This window comes from Pan troglodytes, chromosome 4 (genome assembly GCF_028858775.2).
Source record: "Pan troglodytes isolate AG18354 chromosome 4, NHGRI_mPanTro3-v2.0_pri, whole genome shotgun sequence".
Lineage (NCBI taxonomy): Eukaryota > Metazoa > Chordata > Mammalia > Primates > Hominidae > Pan > Pan troglodytes.
The window spans coordinates 174,913,106-174,926,402 of record NC_072402.2 but is presented as its reverse complement, the minus strand read 5'-3'; the positions used below and the strand labels follow the sequence as shown (position 1 = coordinate 174,926,402).

At 49.1% G+C, this 13,297-nt stretch overlaps 2 protein-coding genes across 21 annotated transcripts in view; one reads left to right on the top strand and one right to left on the bottom strand.

The window, feature by feature from the left end:
- The first annotated feature begins 24 nt into the window (after positions 1-24).
- RAB24 (RAB24, member RAS oncogene family) lies at positions 25-2,331 on the top strand. Of its 3 annotated transcripts, none has more exons than XM_009450225.5 (9): positions 25-375; positions 462-610; positions 705-773; positions 952-1,030; positions 1,137-1,204; positions 1,285-1,384; positions 1,603-1,653; positions 1,794-1,856; positions 1,974-2,331. In XM_009450225.5, the coding sequence occupies exons 2-9, from the start codon at positions 494-496 to the stop codon at positions 2,036-2,038; spliced, it is 612 nt and encodes a 203-aa protein (XP_009448500.1). In that variant the 5' UTR covers positions 25-375; positions 462-493; the 3' UTR covers positions 2,039-2,331. The 3 variants fall into 3 exon arrangements, with proteins under 3 accessions (XP_009448500.1, XP_001140193.1, XP_063666966.1); XM_063810896.1 differs by having other exon boundaries at positions 57-371; XM_001140193.7 differs by having other exon boundaries at positions 25-610.
- Positions 2,332-3,566: 1,235 nt separating this feature from the next.
- The window catches only part of NSD1 (nuclear receptor binding SET domain protein 1), a 170,864-nt gene continuing 161,133 nt past the window's right edge, over positions 3,567-13,297 (bottom strand). For 17 of the 18 annotated variants that reach the window (XM_016954326.3, XM_054684820.2, XM_024356814.3 and 14 more), the window contains 2 exons: positions 11,595-11,799; positions 3,567-9,922 (listed from right to left, as the gene is read on the bottom strand). In XM_016954326.3, the coding sequence (XP_016809815.3) occupies positions 8,295-9,922; positions 11,595-11,799 (1,833 nt within the window). In that variant the 3' untranslated portion in view covers positions 3,567-8,294. The remainder of the gene's footprint in view (positions 9,923-11,594; positions 11,800-13,297) is intronic. The other variant, XR_010157055.1, reaches the window with a different exon arrangement.

Genomic DNA, 13,297 nt, shown 5'->3' with positions numbered 1-13,297 from the left:
CACACAGTAGCCACCGCTTCCGGCGCCCGCGCCACGTGACCTTGCGGCCCCGCCCCCTCGCCCTCTCGCCCCCTCCCGCGGGAGTCGCGGCGCTGCGGGTAGGAGCCGGGTTGCGGGAGACCCCAGGTTCGGTTGGGATTCCCAGCCAGAACGGAGCTTAAGCCGGGCAGGCGAGCGAATGACGGAGTAGCGAGCTGCACGGCGGCGTGCTGCGCTGTTGAGGACGCTGTCCCGCGCGCTCCCAGGCCGCCCCGGGGCTTGGGGTCTTCGAAGGATAATCGGCGCCCGGGGCCGAACAGCGGGGGCACACGGGGCGCTGCCGAAGTGCAAGGCCACGGCCAGAGCTCGAGCCCGACGCGCTGTCTGGAGTCGTAGGTTGGCGCCGTTTGGGGTCGGGGTCTGAGGCTTGGGCGCTGCCTGGGCCGAGCGGAGATCGGGGTTTGCCTCCCGTCCCCGCTCAGGACCCTGACGTGGCTGAAGCGGCCCCGGGAGCATGAGCGGGCAGCGCGTGGACGTCAAGGTGGTGATGCTGGGCAAGGAGTACGTGGGCAAGACTAGCCTGGTGGAGCGCTACGTGCACGACCGCTTTCTGGTGGGGCCTTATCAGAACGTGAGTGCATCCGGAGGGGCCAGGCACGGTGGGCGGGGGAGTGGGGGGCCGGTAATCTGCACCTATGGCCCCGATCTCTTCCCTCTCGTTGCAGACCATCGGGGCCGCCTTCGTGGCCAAGGTGATGTCGGTCGGAGACCGGACTGTGACATTAGGTATTTGGGTAAGTCCCCTGGCCATCTATTCTTGGGAGACTCATTCCTGAGGAGGTGTAGGTCCTGCCTATTACTGGTTGATTTGTGGCCTCACAGACCCATTTCTCATAGACCCGTTTCCTTATCTGGAAAATAGCGGGGTCTGGAGAACGTGGCCTCAAGTTTGACTCAAGCCTTACTCTTTAGGACACAGCAGGCTCTGAGCGCTATGAGGCCATGAGTAGAATCTACTATCGGGGTGCCAAGGCTGCCATCGTCTGCTATGGTAAGGGGGGGGGGGTTTGGGTTGTCTCACAAGAAAAGATGGGTGCCAGGCTAGCCAGAGAACAGCCCTTGACCACTTGGTTGTCTCCTGCATGCCGCACACCAAGACCTCACAGACAGCAGCAGCTTTGAGCGAGCAAAGTTCTGGGTGAAGGAACTGCGCAGCCTAGAGGAGGTAGGTGAACAGACCTCACTAGAACACTAGGGGCTGGGGTTTTGTTGGCCTGTGGAGGTGACCCTTGTCTTCTGCCTCAGGGTTGCCAAATCTACTTATGTGGCACCAAGAGTGACCTGCTGGAAGAAGACCGGAGGCGTCGACGTGTGGACTTCCACGACGTCCAGGACTATGCAGACAGTAGCTGCTCCTCAGCCCTTTGGGGGGTGGGGGTGTGTGGCTGTCTGGGTGGATCAAAGAAAATAGGGACTGCCTTGGCTGCCAGGGCAAGGTGCTCTAGGAGGTCTTCCTGGCCTCCTTGAACTGTGGGGTCCAGGAGACTCCCTGAACTGCTAGCCCTCCCTTTTGTCTGTTTATCTAATTCTCAGGTATGAGGCTTTAGTCACTTCTCTTTACAGATATCAAAGCTCAGCTTTTTGAAACATCCAGCAAGACAGGCCAGAGTGTGGGTGAGTGCTGTGCTGGAGCCTCACAGCAGGAACATGCAGGGGCACCAGAGGAAGCTGAATAGGGCACAGAGGGCTGGGTCACTGGGAGATCCCAGGGCTACTGGCATTGGGCCCTCGCTGATCATCATTTTTCCTGCCAGACGAGCTCTTCCAGAAAGTGGCAGAGGATTACGTCAGTGTGGCTGCCTTCCAGGTGATGACAGGTGTGTGCTTCCCCAGCCTTTATGGAGACTTACTCTAGGCCCACAGCATCTAGCCCCTTTCCTGAGTTACCTGATCCCAACAGAATGGTGCTGAGCTGCCACCTCTCTCTTTGACAGAGGACAAGGGCGTGGATCTGGGCCAGAAGCCAAACCCCTACTTCTACAGCTGTTGTCATCACTGAGTCAGCACTCACCTGGCCTGGGGGAATTAAAGGAATTCCCCGTAAGGGCTGGACCCAGCTCCTTTCTGGGCTTGGGTAGTCAAATGTCTGAGCTACCCCAGGTCCTCATGTCAGCAGAGTGGCGCCTGCCTGTGCTGGCCCATGGAACGGAGACAGCATTGGGCTGACTGTGGGCATGAGGAGGGATAAGGGCTGATTTGGACCCCAGGCTTCTGCCCTGGACAGCACTTGTGTCTGCAGATTATTTAAGTGGCTTTTGATCTGTAAATAAAATCAATGCACTGTGAATCACACCCAGCCCCTTTCCCTGCTGTGTGGATTAGGTGTCAAGACACCTAGTTCTTTCTGGGGCCACCCGGCTGGCCTCACTGCTTATATTAAGGCTCCTCCCAACTCTCATTTTCCTTTGGAAAACAAGACTTTTTTCCCCATGGTTACCGCTGAGATACTGGGGCTGTAGTAGTACAAAAGCTCACAGTTCCTTCTGAGTGCTGAAAAGAGTACATGAGTTGCTTCGAAATAAAAGGGTCAAGCATTCCTACCTGAGACGGGTTGGTCTGACTAGCTCTACTGCATCTGTCATGTTTGGGCCCCTATGTCAGACCTGTGACTCAGGTCCTGAGCTTCCCAGTGACATCCTACAATGTGGTTAATGGTAGGAAAGTCCTAAGTTCTGTAAGCCAGAAAGGTCTAATGGATCTAGATTTGGTTCCAGTTCAGCTGCTAATTTAGAAAAGGGACTTAAATCCTCATCTTGAGTTTCTCATCTGTAAAATAAGGTGACTACTATGCAGCCCAAGGATTGTGAAGAAAGTGAAGAGTAACTCTAGTACTAAATGTTTTTCCCAATCTTCCCAAGCACTTTTTGCTGAAAGGGCAGGAAGTTCAGGACTAGGTCACAAAGGGAAGCAAACTCCCAAGTTTTCCCCAAAGAAGATCCAGATATTTCTGAGGAATCAGGTGTTAACTGTAAACAGGGCTGACACTTGCTGTTCAACCAGAAGGAAATTTATTGCAGCCCTTTCTGGTACGGAGGGTGTGGCCCCAGGCCAGGGGCTTTGCCTTAGTTTTATCCTTTGCCTCTGCTTTCCTGCCTTTATTTAGGCCTGGGCTGAGTCCTCTGCAGTGGCCAACACCTGCCTTGGAAAAATGTAAAACTTAGCCAACATGATCAGACTCACACTCAGAGAGTGCTTTGGTTCCACTTCCTTTTTAAAAACCAATTCCTCAAACTGCCCTTCCTTCATGAGTGATGGGGCCTTCCTGTGGAGGGAGACTGAAACTGAAACCAGCCACTCCCAACAGGGGAGAAAGAGGCTTGGGCAGCCCTGTGGCTGCTGAGAGGAAACACACTATTCCCATGACGTGCTTGGAGGAAGGGCTTAGCTTCACAGTATCCCTGCGCCCCCCGCCCCCTACCTCGTACTATCTCTGGGGCTGGCTTCTGCTCTCACCCCAAACAATCCTCCCTCCTGTTAGACTACAACTCCCCACAGCCAATAAAACAAAACACAGGGCAAGGGCCATATATGAGTAAAGTTAAACTTTACTTTACAGTAAATTTTTTTTCTATATACAAAGAATTACAGTACATGTTTATGGGGACTCCTAACACAGGGCTCCCCTCTTTTTCACTAGGAGTTTCACTTACAGCTGACAATCTATGGGGGCGGGGGGGGGCGGCAAAAAAGCAATGATGGACCTTGGCTGATCCCCCCGACCCCTTTCTTAACAATATAGGTAGATGTCTATCGTCAGCTTGCCTCTTTGCCAAGACCTAGGAGGCGGCTCTGCCATGAGCTGCTGTGTGCTGCCCTCCCCACCTTCAGCACACTCATCTACACACACACAGGTAGCACCCACCTCGATGAGACCGCCTTGCTCTGGCCTGCCCCAACCCTGGAAGTTGAAAACATAGAACCATTTATTTCTGCTTCTACTCTCTGTGCCCATGTCTTGTCCACGAAACTTTGCTGAACTTCCAGGACCTTACACCTGAAGCCCCACAATAACCTGATGTTTTGAAAGCCATGGGAAAGCAGCTCTAGAGAAGGAACCACATAAGCAGAAACAGCGCATGTTAAACTCGAAACACTTCTTCCGAGGTTGTGGATTTCTAGTTTAATTCTTTCCCTTTCCTTAGAAAATACTACCCTTAATCTTCATAAGCAGTAGAGGTGCTTCCATGAGTGGAAGAGGTAGAGAGGGGCAGAAGGGAGCTGAGGAAGACCCAACAACCAGAGCACTCTAACAACCTGCTCCAGGCAGCGTGGACGGAGGCTATGGACAAGGTGGCCCCAGCCCTGAGAAACTCAATGGCCACCTTCACCTGGATATAGGATCTCTTCTACCTCTGGATTGCACTGGGCCACTCCAGGGTTGGGTGCAGGCTTCACTGAGGATCTTCCTTCTCCCCACTTTTAACAAAGCCTCAAACTTTTCTACATAAAATCTCCTCCCAAACAGGAACCCGGGTTTCTTGAGCTGCCAGTCCCTCAACCCTTGGCAGTGCTTATTTATACCGTGAAATTAGCACCATCATTACATTTTATTGTGTGTGTGTACAAAACAATGATCTATTCTTATTTCAGTTTACACTATAGCAGCCTCTGGCCCTGTTGCACTGGCCCTAGGAAGCTCAGCTGAGAACTAACTGGCCATAGCCAATGACAGGCTCCCACAGCAACTACCAAGCAGTGACTTGGAATGTCTACACATGGAACTGCTCAAATGAGACTCAGCAAGAAAGGGGCTGGAGGCAGCTCCTTGTCTGCCATGATCTGAGAGGTTAGGACACTGGGCTCCTCTAACCTGGCTGATAAACCCCAAGAGGATGACAGTATCATTTAAAAAACCTTAGTAAAATCCACCTTATAGGGACTAAGGGTAAAACCTATCCAAGTTTCATGCTGTCCTCATTACTCCCTATGGGGGAAGCTGTCAGGACTAAACTTTCTGCCATTCTGTTCTCATGAGGCAACCTTAGAATTACAACCTGGGAGTCCAGCTCCAGTGAGCAGACAGTGCCGAGCCTGGGAAGGGATCAACAGGGTGTTTCATGCCCTGACCATAGTGTGGGGTGAAGGATGTAAAGAATAAAATAACTATTTTCATCAATGCTAAAGATTTGGTTCAGAAGAGGGTCAACACAGTGATTTAAGTCATCTCAAACTCAGTAACAGGGGAAAGCAGACATTTAAAAATGAGGATGTTTCTGTATCAATGACAGCTATTTTGCTATTAGACTGGGTTGGCTCCAGCAAGATAAGCAAATGAGGCTTTGAATGTAAATTTCAACATTTTTCATAATCTTTTTCTGACTTAGCAGGGCTAGATGTATTGGCTTTCTAGCTACCTATGGAGAATTTCGACTTTTGCCTTGTCCCTGGAAAAGGCCTCCTGGGGAGCTGGCTCCAAGGCAAACACTCTTGAGATCTCAATTTCCAAGCACATACCCAAATACCACCCTGCGTAAGGACCAGAAGTTTTCTAAGATGAAAGATTTCCTTTTCACTCCAATTCACATCCCTTTGGAAAAGGGGTCTTATCACAAACTTCAGGAGACGTCCCACAGGGCTGGCAAGGCCGCTCCCTCCCCACCTTCCTCCAAGAGTCACATTTCCCAACAGTTGTTGTGACTCTGCTTCTAATTGGATAGTGACTGCTTTCATGATTTTAACCATCTAGTATCACATGCTGCTACTGGTGGGCCCAATAGCTCAAATTTCTAGTTTCCAGTGGTTTTCTAGTTCCCATTCAATGGCCCTGAAGGAGGCCCAGATGTCCATCCATTCAGATGAAGAACTGCTCCCCAAAATGGCTCAGAAGCTGTTTTCCCAGGCAGGTCTGGAACGAAGCCTCCAATGAATGGCAGAGAATGGAAAGAACCAAAATGAAACCACAAAGCAGCCAATCCCGGCCCCTTTCCCTCACTCCCTCATCTAGACTGCTGTCAAGTTGATGACCTACCAAAGCCTACTTTAGAATCAAACTTCTCCACGGAAAATTTTTACATGGCCTGCACGCCCTCCCCCCGCCCCCCCCCAAATTCACAGTTTATTTCATGAAACAAAGAGCTACGGTAATTTAACACACAACATAGTGAAAGGAGACTCTGACAGTGCAGTGCAGATACCTTTTTCTGATCACAACTACAGATGACTGGAGAGAAAAGGGCACAGGACTGGCACCAAGCAAACCCTACTCATATGACCTAAAAGATTAGGGAAAGGGACCTACTAGCTGCAGTTATATATTTATTATTCTCACACATGATAAATACTTAATATAATGAACTTTAATGTTCTGGGTGAATTTCTTTAAAAATATCTTTTTCATGGTTTAAAATTCTTTTAAAAGAAAATAAGATGCTTTACGTTTTCTCTTCCTTTTGAACAAAGAGCTTTTCCTCTTTGATGATGTGGGAAGAGAGAGAGGATGAAAGGGGAGAACTAGGCAGGTGGAATTCACAGAGGAGATTCCGAGGTCTCAGTGAAATGCAGGGATAGGCCCCTAAACTCAGGACAGCCCTGCCCAGCCTCGTCCCTCTGCCTGAGTTCAAGTGTCTCAACCTCAGAGACAGACTTTGGGAAATAAAAGCAGATTCTACTTTTAATCTTTAGATAAAGCGCAAATGCTTCTATAATAACTACTGTTCCCTCCGTGGAATTGATGGGAGTAACCTCAATAAGAACTTGAGGAAATTGGGACCAAATACAGAATCCTGTTGAGAGCGTGAAAGCCGTAACTAAGAGATAATGGCCAGGAGGCGTTAGGGCCGGGGGTGGCCTGCTGGCTAAGTTGGCAAAGCAGAGAGGTAAACATGTTGGTCTAAGGACAAAGGAGGGGTAGACAAGTGGGAGGAACTAGCCAAACAGCACTTCCTGTTGGCAGTCTGTGAGCTGGGTGAATGGTAGGGCAGGGTAGCACCAACAGATTTCCCAGCCCTTGGGCCCCAGCTCAGGGCAGCAGTAACAGATAATCAGCAGTTAATAGGAGTCATCTCTTAGCCTGGACGTTGCTCTAAACACCACCTCTTGCCAGTCTTCAGGGAAGGGTTCTGGCTTGCCTTTGAGCTAAGTCAGCAGGCAGGTGCTCTCAATACAGAGCACAGCAATTCTCAGGGAGGCAAAGAAGAGGACTCCCTCCACTCAGGAGGGAAAAGGAATGGGGAAAAGAAATTTCCCATCAGGATCTGGTACTCTTCCTGAAGCTGGTGTGTCTAGCTCAGAGCTTGCCAGAGATTCCCTATGTCCACTGCCCGAGGCTCTGAAATCTGAAAGCACCTGAGTGTTTTAGGGAAATAGGGATGGGGTGGATTCATGTACAAAGAGAAAAATAGGTAGAAACAAAAGCAAAGAAAGAGAAGCTTGCCAAATGCCTTCTTCCACTGCTGGAAATCTACATTCGCACAGAGCCCGACTCCCCCTGACCACCTGCTCCTCCAAGGACTCATCTTGAGACTCTGCACAGCCCAGACAAAAGCAGCAGCGGCGACCCCACAGCCAACAGCCTTGCTGGCCTCAATGCAGCACCCTTGCATCTATAGAGGAGACCTCTGTGAGTGTGCGTGCATGCACACGCACCCATGCACACCGCAGCCAAGAGACACTTCCTCAACACAACCACTTCTGGTGCCACAAAGGACATTTCAAAATGAGTCTAAAGCCCCAGGGCCCCTCAGAACTTCCTGTTACTTCCTGGTCAAAGGTTCCTGAAAGCCTTGGAATCCAGGCTCACAGGGATGAGTCCTTATTTACCTCTGTATCTCTCATCAGTGACTAGCACCCGGCCTAGAACACGTGAATGCTCAGGAAATCGCCACTGATTTGAAAGAACACCATTTCCTCCCAAGGGTTCCTAGGTGCCCTCAATGGGGCTCTGTCTGGTTGGGGAAATCGCTTTGAGAGCCCCTATACCTTCCAACCTGACCAGCGGAATTGAATTCCATACTTGACTCCAGAGTGGACTTTTTATTTCACGATGACCATGTGGAAAAGTTGGGGGAAAGAGACCCAAGTCTGTCTGTCTCCTTGGTTGGGGCCCACTGGATTTTCATACATGGTTCACACAACCATAAGCCCCCACTGGCTAATGTCACAAGAGTTCTGAGTGTTGGGATATGAGGAAAGAATAACAGTGGGAAAGTGTTCGGGGCAGATGTGTTTTTTTTTTAAGGGGGAAAGAAAGAAAAGATTTCCCCTCCCCAAATGGTACCCTGGGGGCAGCTTGTTTGTTCATGTGACATTGATTGGTACTACTTCTGTTCTGATTCTGCACACTTGTGACTGGAAGGAGCCTGGTTAAGAGCTGGAAGTGTATTTTGCTCTGGTTTGGGGTCTTGCCCTCTTCCAAGAGACCAGCAAGTCTGTGCCAATGTCTGTGTGCTCCCAGCAGACCAGCAAGACTGTGCCAGTGTCTGTCCAGCCACTATGGGCCAGAGCCCTGCCCGTGATGAGGCTTTTCCCAGGGCCCAGGGACTTTGCTCTGTGGTTACCAACTTCTTTTCTTCAGTGGGGAGGGAGGCTGGGGCCTTCCCGAGAGACCTAAAAGATTGCCCACTCTTGGCGGCAAGTGCAGGTAGTTGCTGGCCTCCGACCATCTGCTTCGCCTGCTTCACCAGGCCCAGGGATTGGCTAAGAGGCCCTGGGGTCTGCTCAGCCCCTGCAGAAGCTCTTCCTGAGGCCTGAGTTGTTGGCTCATATAAAAAGGCCTTGGCAGGAGGCTGAGAAAGAAGTCTGGCCTGGGTGAGTGATTTAACAGCTTGCCAGGGGTCCTCTGAAGGGGCTGCTGCTTTCCCAGATGTCTGAAGAGGATCTGACACACAGCCTTTCTCAACAGCTCTCGGCATATGCCCCAGACCTTTGCTGGCAGGCCATGAACTTGACTCCAACACTGGCATCTTCTCATCAGCCTGTGGTGTGACCTCATGAGGTGAAGCTGCCCGCTCCTTCTGGCGAGGAGTTAGGTCTATGAGATCCATGACCAAAGCAGCTCTATTTTTTGACTGAGTATTCTGGTCCACAGGCCTCAGTGCTTTTTCTTTAGCTACAAGGGTCTGGACCACAGCTGATAGTACTTTCTCAGGAGGTGGGAGTCTCTGGGACAAAGAGGCATGGGGTTTGTCAGTAGGCCTGTCTGAAGTCTGGGGTTTGGGACTGCTAGTAATGAGCAGTCTGTCTGGCGGCGGAAGTCTCAGGCCAGTGGGAACTGGGGTTTTCTCCAGTGACTGGGGCCTTGGGCTGGCAGCACCTATGGATTTATCCAGCCTTGGGTCAGCCGTCCCCAGAGGTCTTTCCAGTGGTTGGGACCTGACTGAGGGTGAGGAGCTTGGGCTGGTCACTGGAGAGGGTTTGTCGCTTAGCTGGGGTCTTGGTCCTGCCACTGCTGGTGGCCTGTCCAGTGGCCTCTGGCTGGAAACCAAGGATTGGGATTTGGTCCCTGACCCAGCGAGGTCTCTGACCTTATCTAAAGGCTGGGGCCTGGAGTCAGTTCTCTCAAGAGGTCTTTCAGGTAGCAGTGGCCTCTGACAAGTCCCTGCCAGAGCTTTTTTGGAGAGCGACAGCGTCTGGTTGGTGTCAGCAGGAGGTTTATCTGACATTTTGGGTGCCTGAGCAGCCATTCCTGTTGATTGCTCTGCCAGGTGAGTGCTTGGCCCTGGAGGCAGCGGTACTGGGGGAGGCACATACTCACGGATCTCCCCAGGTTCCAGAGGATTGGGCCCACAGGGGTCATGCTCAGTACAAGACAGACGCCCATCCAGTTTGGAAATGAAAAGCATCCCTTCTCGATGCTGCTTACAAAAGGAGCTGGGGCACATCTCACAGAAGGAGGCTGCTTCCTTCCCGCAGATGTCACACTGATGCCACGGACATTCCCATTTCCCTGAAAACACAGAAGTAAATCAAAAGTTTAGGAAAAAAGAGATACATATCACATGGGCCAAGGCTATGCTACAGTCCGAAGGTGTGGATGATGACCTTCCTTCACACTGTCCCTGCTTCAGAGAGCTTATGCCACTCACCAGCCACCTCTTGCCCCAGAATTCCAGCTTCTTTTTGTGCACAGAATACATAAAGTAACAGCGAATTATCAAATAGCAACTACTATCAACTAAATATACAAGCAGAAGAGTAAATTGGTATTTCTATGACTATTTCCAGCAAGGAGGTGGGGGGGGGGGCGGGGGGGGACAACAAAAAGCTTCTTTTACATGAAACTTAAGATATTACTTTCCTATTTTTGCAATCTCCATTTGTACTATACAGCTTTTAAATAAGCAACTCAAAGAGAAATATCCTGGCGATTTAGATTCCTGCTTATTTGCTTATTAACAGTAATAGAAAAGATATAAAATCATGAAAAATGGAAGATTTACCTTTGCTCTATTTTAAGTCTTGAGATCAGCACAGCACGTTATATGTTGTTCACATGGAATCAGTAGAAAAGACCCAAAGCTGACCTAAGCTTTTACCTGCCTCCCCACATTTCATGAAACCTGAGGGTCTTGACCAGGGACAGTGTTTCCACCTTCAAATCAACTACACCAGCTCCCACTCCTGGCACACAGGCAAGATTGGTTCTATCATAGCCTGCGCCAGTGACGACCCTGAGCAGTTGATTCTGAAACAATTCTACTTCCTCGTGCTGACAGGTCAATGTGATGGCCTTGCCCTCATCCTACCTCAGTTTCTTTTATTTCATGACCCTGGCCAATATACAGTGAAGGAAAGTCAATTTGGGGACAAATCCCTTTTACTTATACCCCAAAGTTCTTAACGTTCTGCAACTCTTGGAAGCAGGTCACTAGTAATGTATAATCTCCTCACCCTGGAATGGCTCCCCACTGGTTTCTCTTTTTTGTTCATTAAAATAGATGGCATATCCAAATCCCTAAAATTCTCTAACCCCAAATCACTACTCAAAGGTTCTCAATTTCTTCAACTACAAATTTCCTGGGTACCACATCCACCTGAGCAGCTTTCTCATGTATTAACTGATACAACCAAATCTCCTTTAGAGGAAAAAAGTCTACTCTGCATGGGGGGAGACTGCACTAGGCGTAGGGAAGCAAGGTAGGAAGTGCTAAAAGGGGGCAATCCATCTCTCACTGACTAGAACCACCTAAAGGCTTTACTATCTCAATCTTTCTTTCTCTAGAAAGGCAACATGATTTAATAGTCTTGGAGTCAAAAACCCAGCTCTCAATCCAGCTCCTCTATCTATGTGTGAAAGATCACCTCACCAATCCTAACTCTGTTTCTTCACATGCATTATGGAAGAAAACCAACCATTATGGGTTGCTGGGGGGATGAAATAGACATGAATGTAAGTAAAGGACTTGAGACACAGCAAGTGCACTGCTGTTCCATTCTTCATAACTAAGAATTCTAAGCCTTTGTTTTCATTATTTCCAGAATAAGAAAATAGACCATACCCCTCAAAATTATGCATGGAAAGACCAAATGGCACTTTCTTCAAGGCTGATGCAAATGGCATGAGACCCTGAGTATGATGGAGAGAACGAGTAGCAGTACAAATGGATTTTGGCACCAACCTGCTGGTCGCTTGGTCAGATTGAGACAGTCTGCATGGTAAACTTTTGGGCAGCCTGGTTTCTTGCAGGAGACGAGCTGGCCAGCATCCCCACAACTAAAACACTCATCTTCTCGCTCCTTTGTGATTTCACCCTGGGTCCTGCGCTTTCCCTGTTGCTTCTTCTTGAATTTCTTTGACTTTTCTTCCGTGGCAATGGGTTGGTTCTACAGGTCAGATATTGAACAGTCAGCATTCTGTGAACACATTAGTACCAATCTTAACCGGGTTAACTACCCTCTCTGAGCCTCATTCTCTTCTCTGGGAAAAGAGATTGTCATGAAGATAAAATGTCATGAAGATAAAAAGGTACCTGGTACATCACAGATACGTAGCAATAATTTTTGTATCAACTACTCCTGCCACCTGAACAAAACAGAAGACAAAAATCTTTGTGTTTTTGCTGATCCATAACGCTGGTGTTAAATGACATGCCTTTCGTAAGTTTTATTAGTTAATTAATTTATTTATTTTTCAAGACGGAGTCTTGCTGTGTTGCCCAGGCTGGAGTGCAGTGGCGCGATCTCGGCTCACTGCAACCTCCGCCTGCTGGGTTCAAGCAATTCTCCTGCCTCAGCCTCCTGAGTAGCTGGGATTACAGGCACCCACCACCACTCCTGGCTAATTTTTGTATTTTTAGTAGAGACGGGTTTTCAGCATATTGGTTAAGCTGGTCTCGAACTCCTGACCTTGTGACCCACCCGCTTTGGCCTCCTAAAGTGCTAGGATTACAGGCGTGAGCCACCGCACCTGGCCAAAGTTTCACTTTTATATTCGTCTACTTTCAGAACTAAACTAGACTTCTGTGTGTGGGTACACATGCCTATTTCTTGTTCATTCAACAAAGCATAACTGAACTTACTATAAGCAATGTGTTAAGACACAAAAAAGTTAATTCATGGTCCCTGCCGTCAATAAGACTACACATCAAGTCAAATTAGCTTCATGTCCACCACTCCCAGACCCTGGAGCAGCCAGCAGATGTTCTCTCTTTGTTCGCTGCAGCCCACACTTGGTCACCAAATCATCTTATCACATTCTTCATTTTAACCCAGAAACATCCAGGACCAATCTGTAAGGCTTAATGGAGGTCCATCCTATTCTGACAGACCAATATCTACTAAGAGCACACAGTGACCTCTCTAGCATCTACCTCTGACTGACTCCTGTGAAATGCTATCCCATGCAGACATCAAGGATGCTGAAACTGACATCCGCACTACACTTAATACCATTAAGTACAGGTTAAACTGAGTTACTATTTTAATTTATAGGAAACAAGTCAACATCTTAAGGAACAACACCGTTAAACCAACAAAACTAAACAAAAAGCACAATAAAATCCAGTATAATATAGAGGTGATTCTCCTTATTTAACAAGATTAAAAAATGATCATTGAGTGCTCTTCATTTCTGGCCGGGCGCAGTGGCTCACGCCTGTAATCCCAGCACTTTGGGAGGCTGAGGCAGGTGGATCACCTGAGGTCAGGAGTTTGAGACCAGCCTGGCCAACATGGTGAAACCCCATCTCCACTAAAAATACAAAAAATTAGCCAGGTGTGGTGGCAGGGGCCTGTAATCCCAGCTATCTGGGAGGCTGAGGCAGGAGAATCACTTGAACCTGGGAGACGGAGGTTACAGTGAGCCGAGATCATACCATTGCAC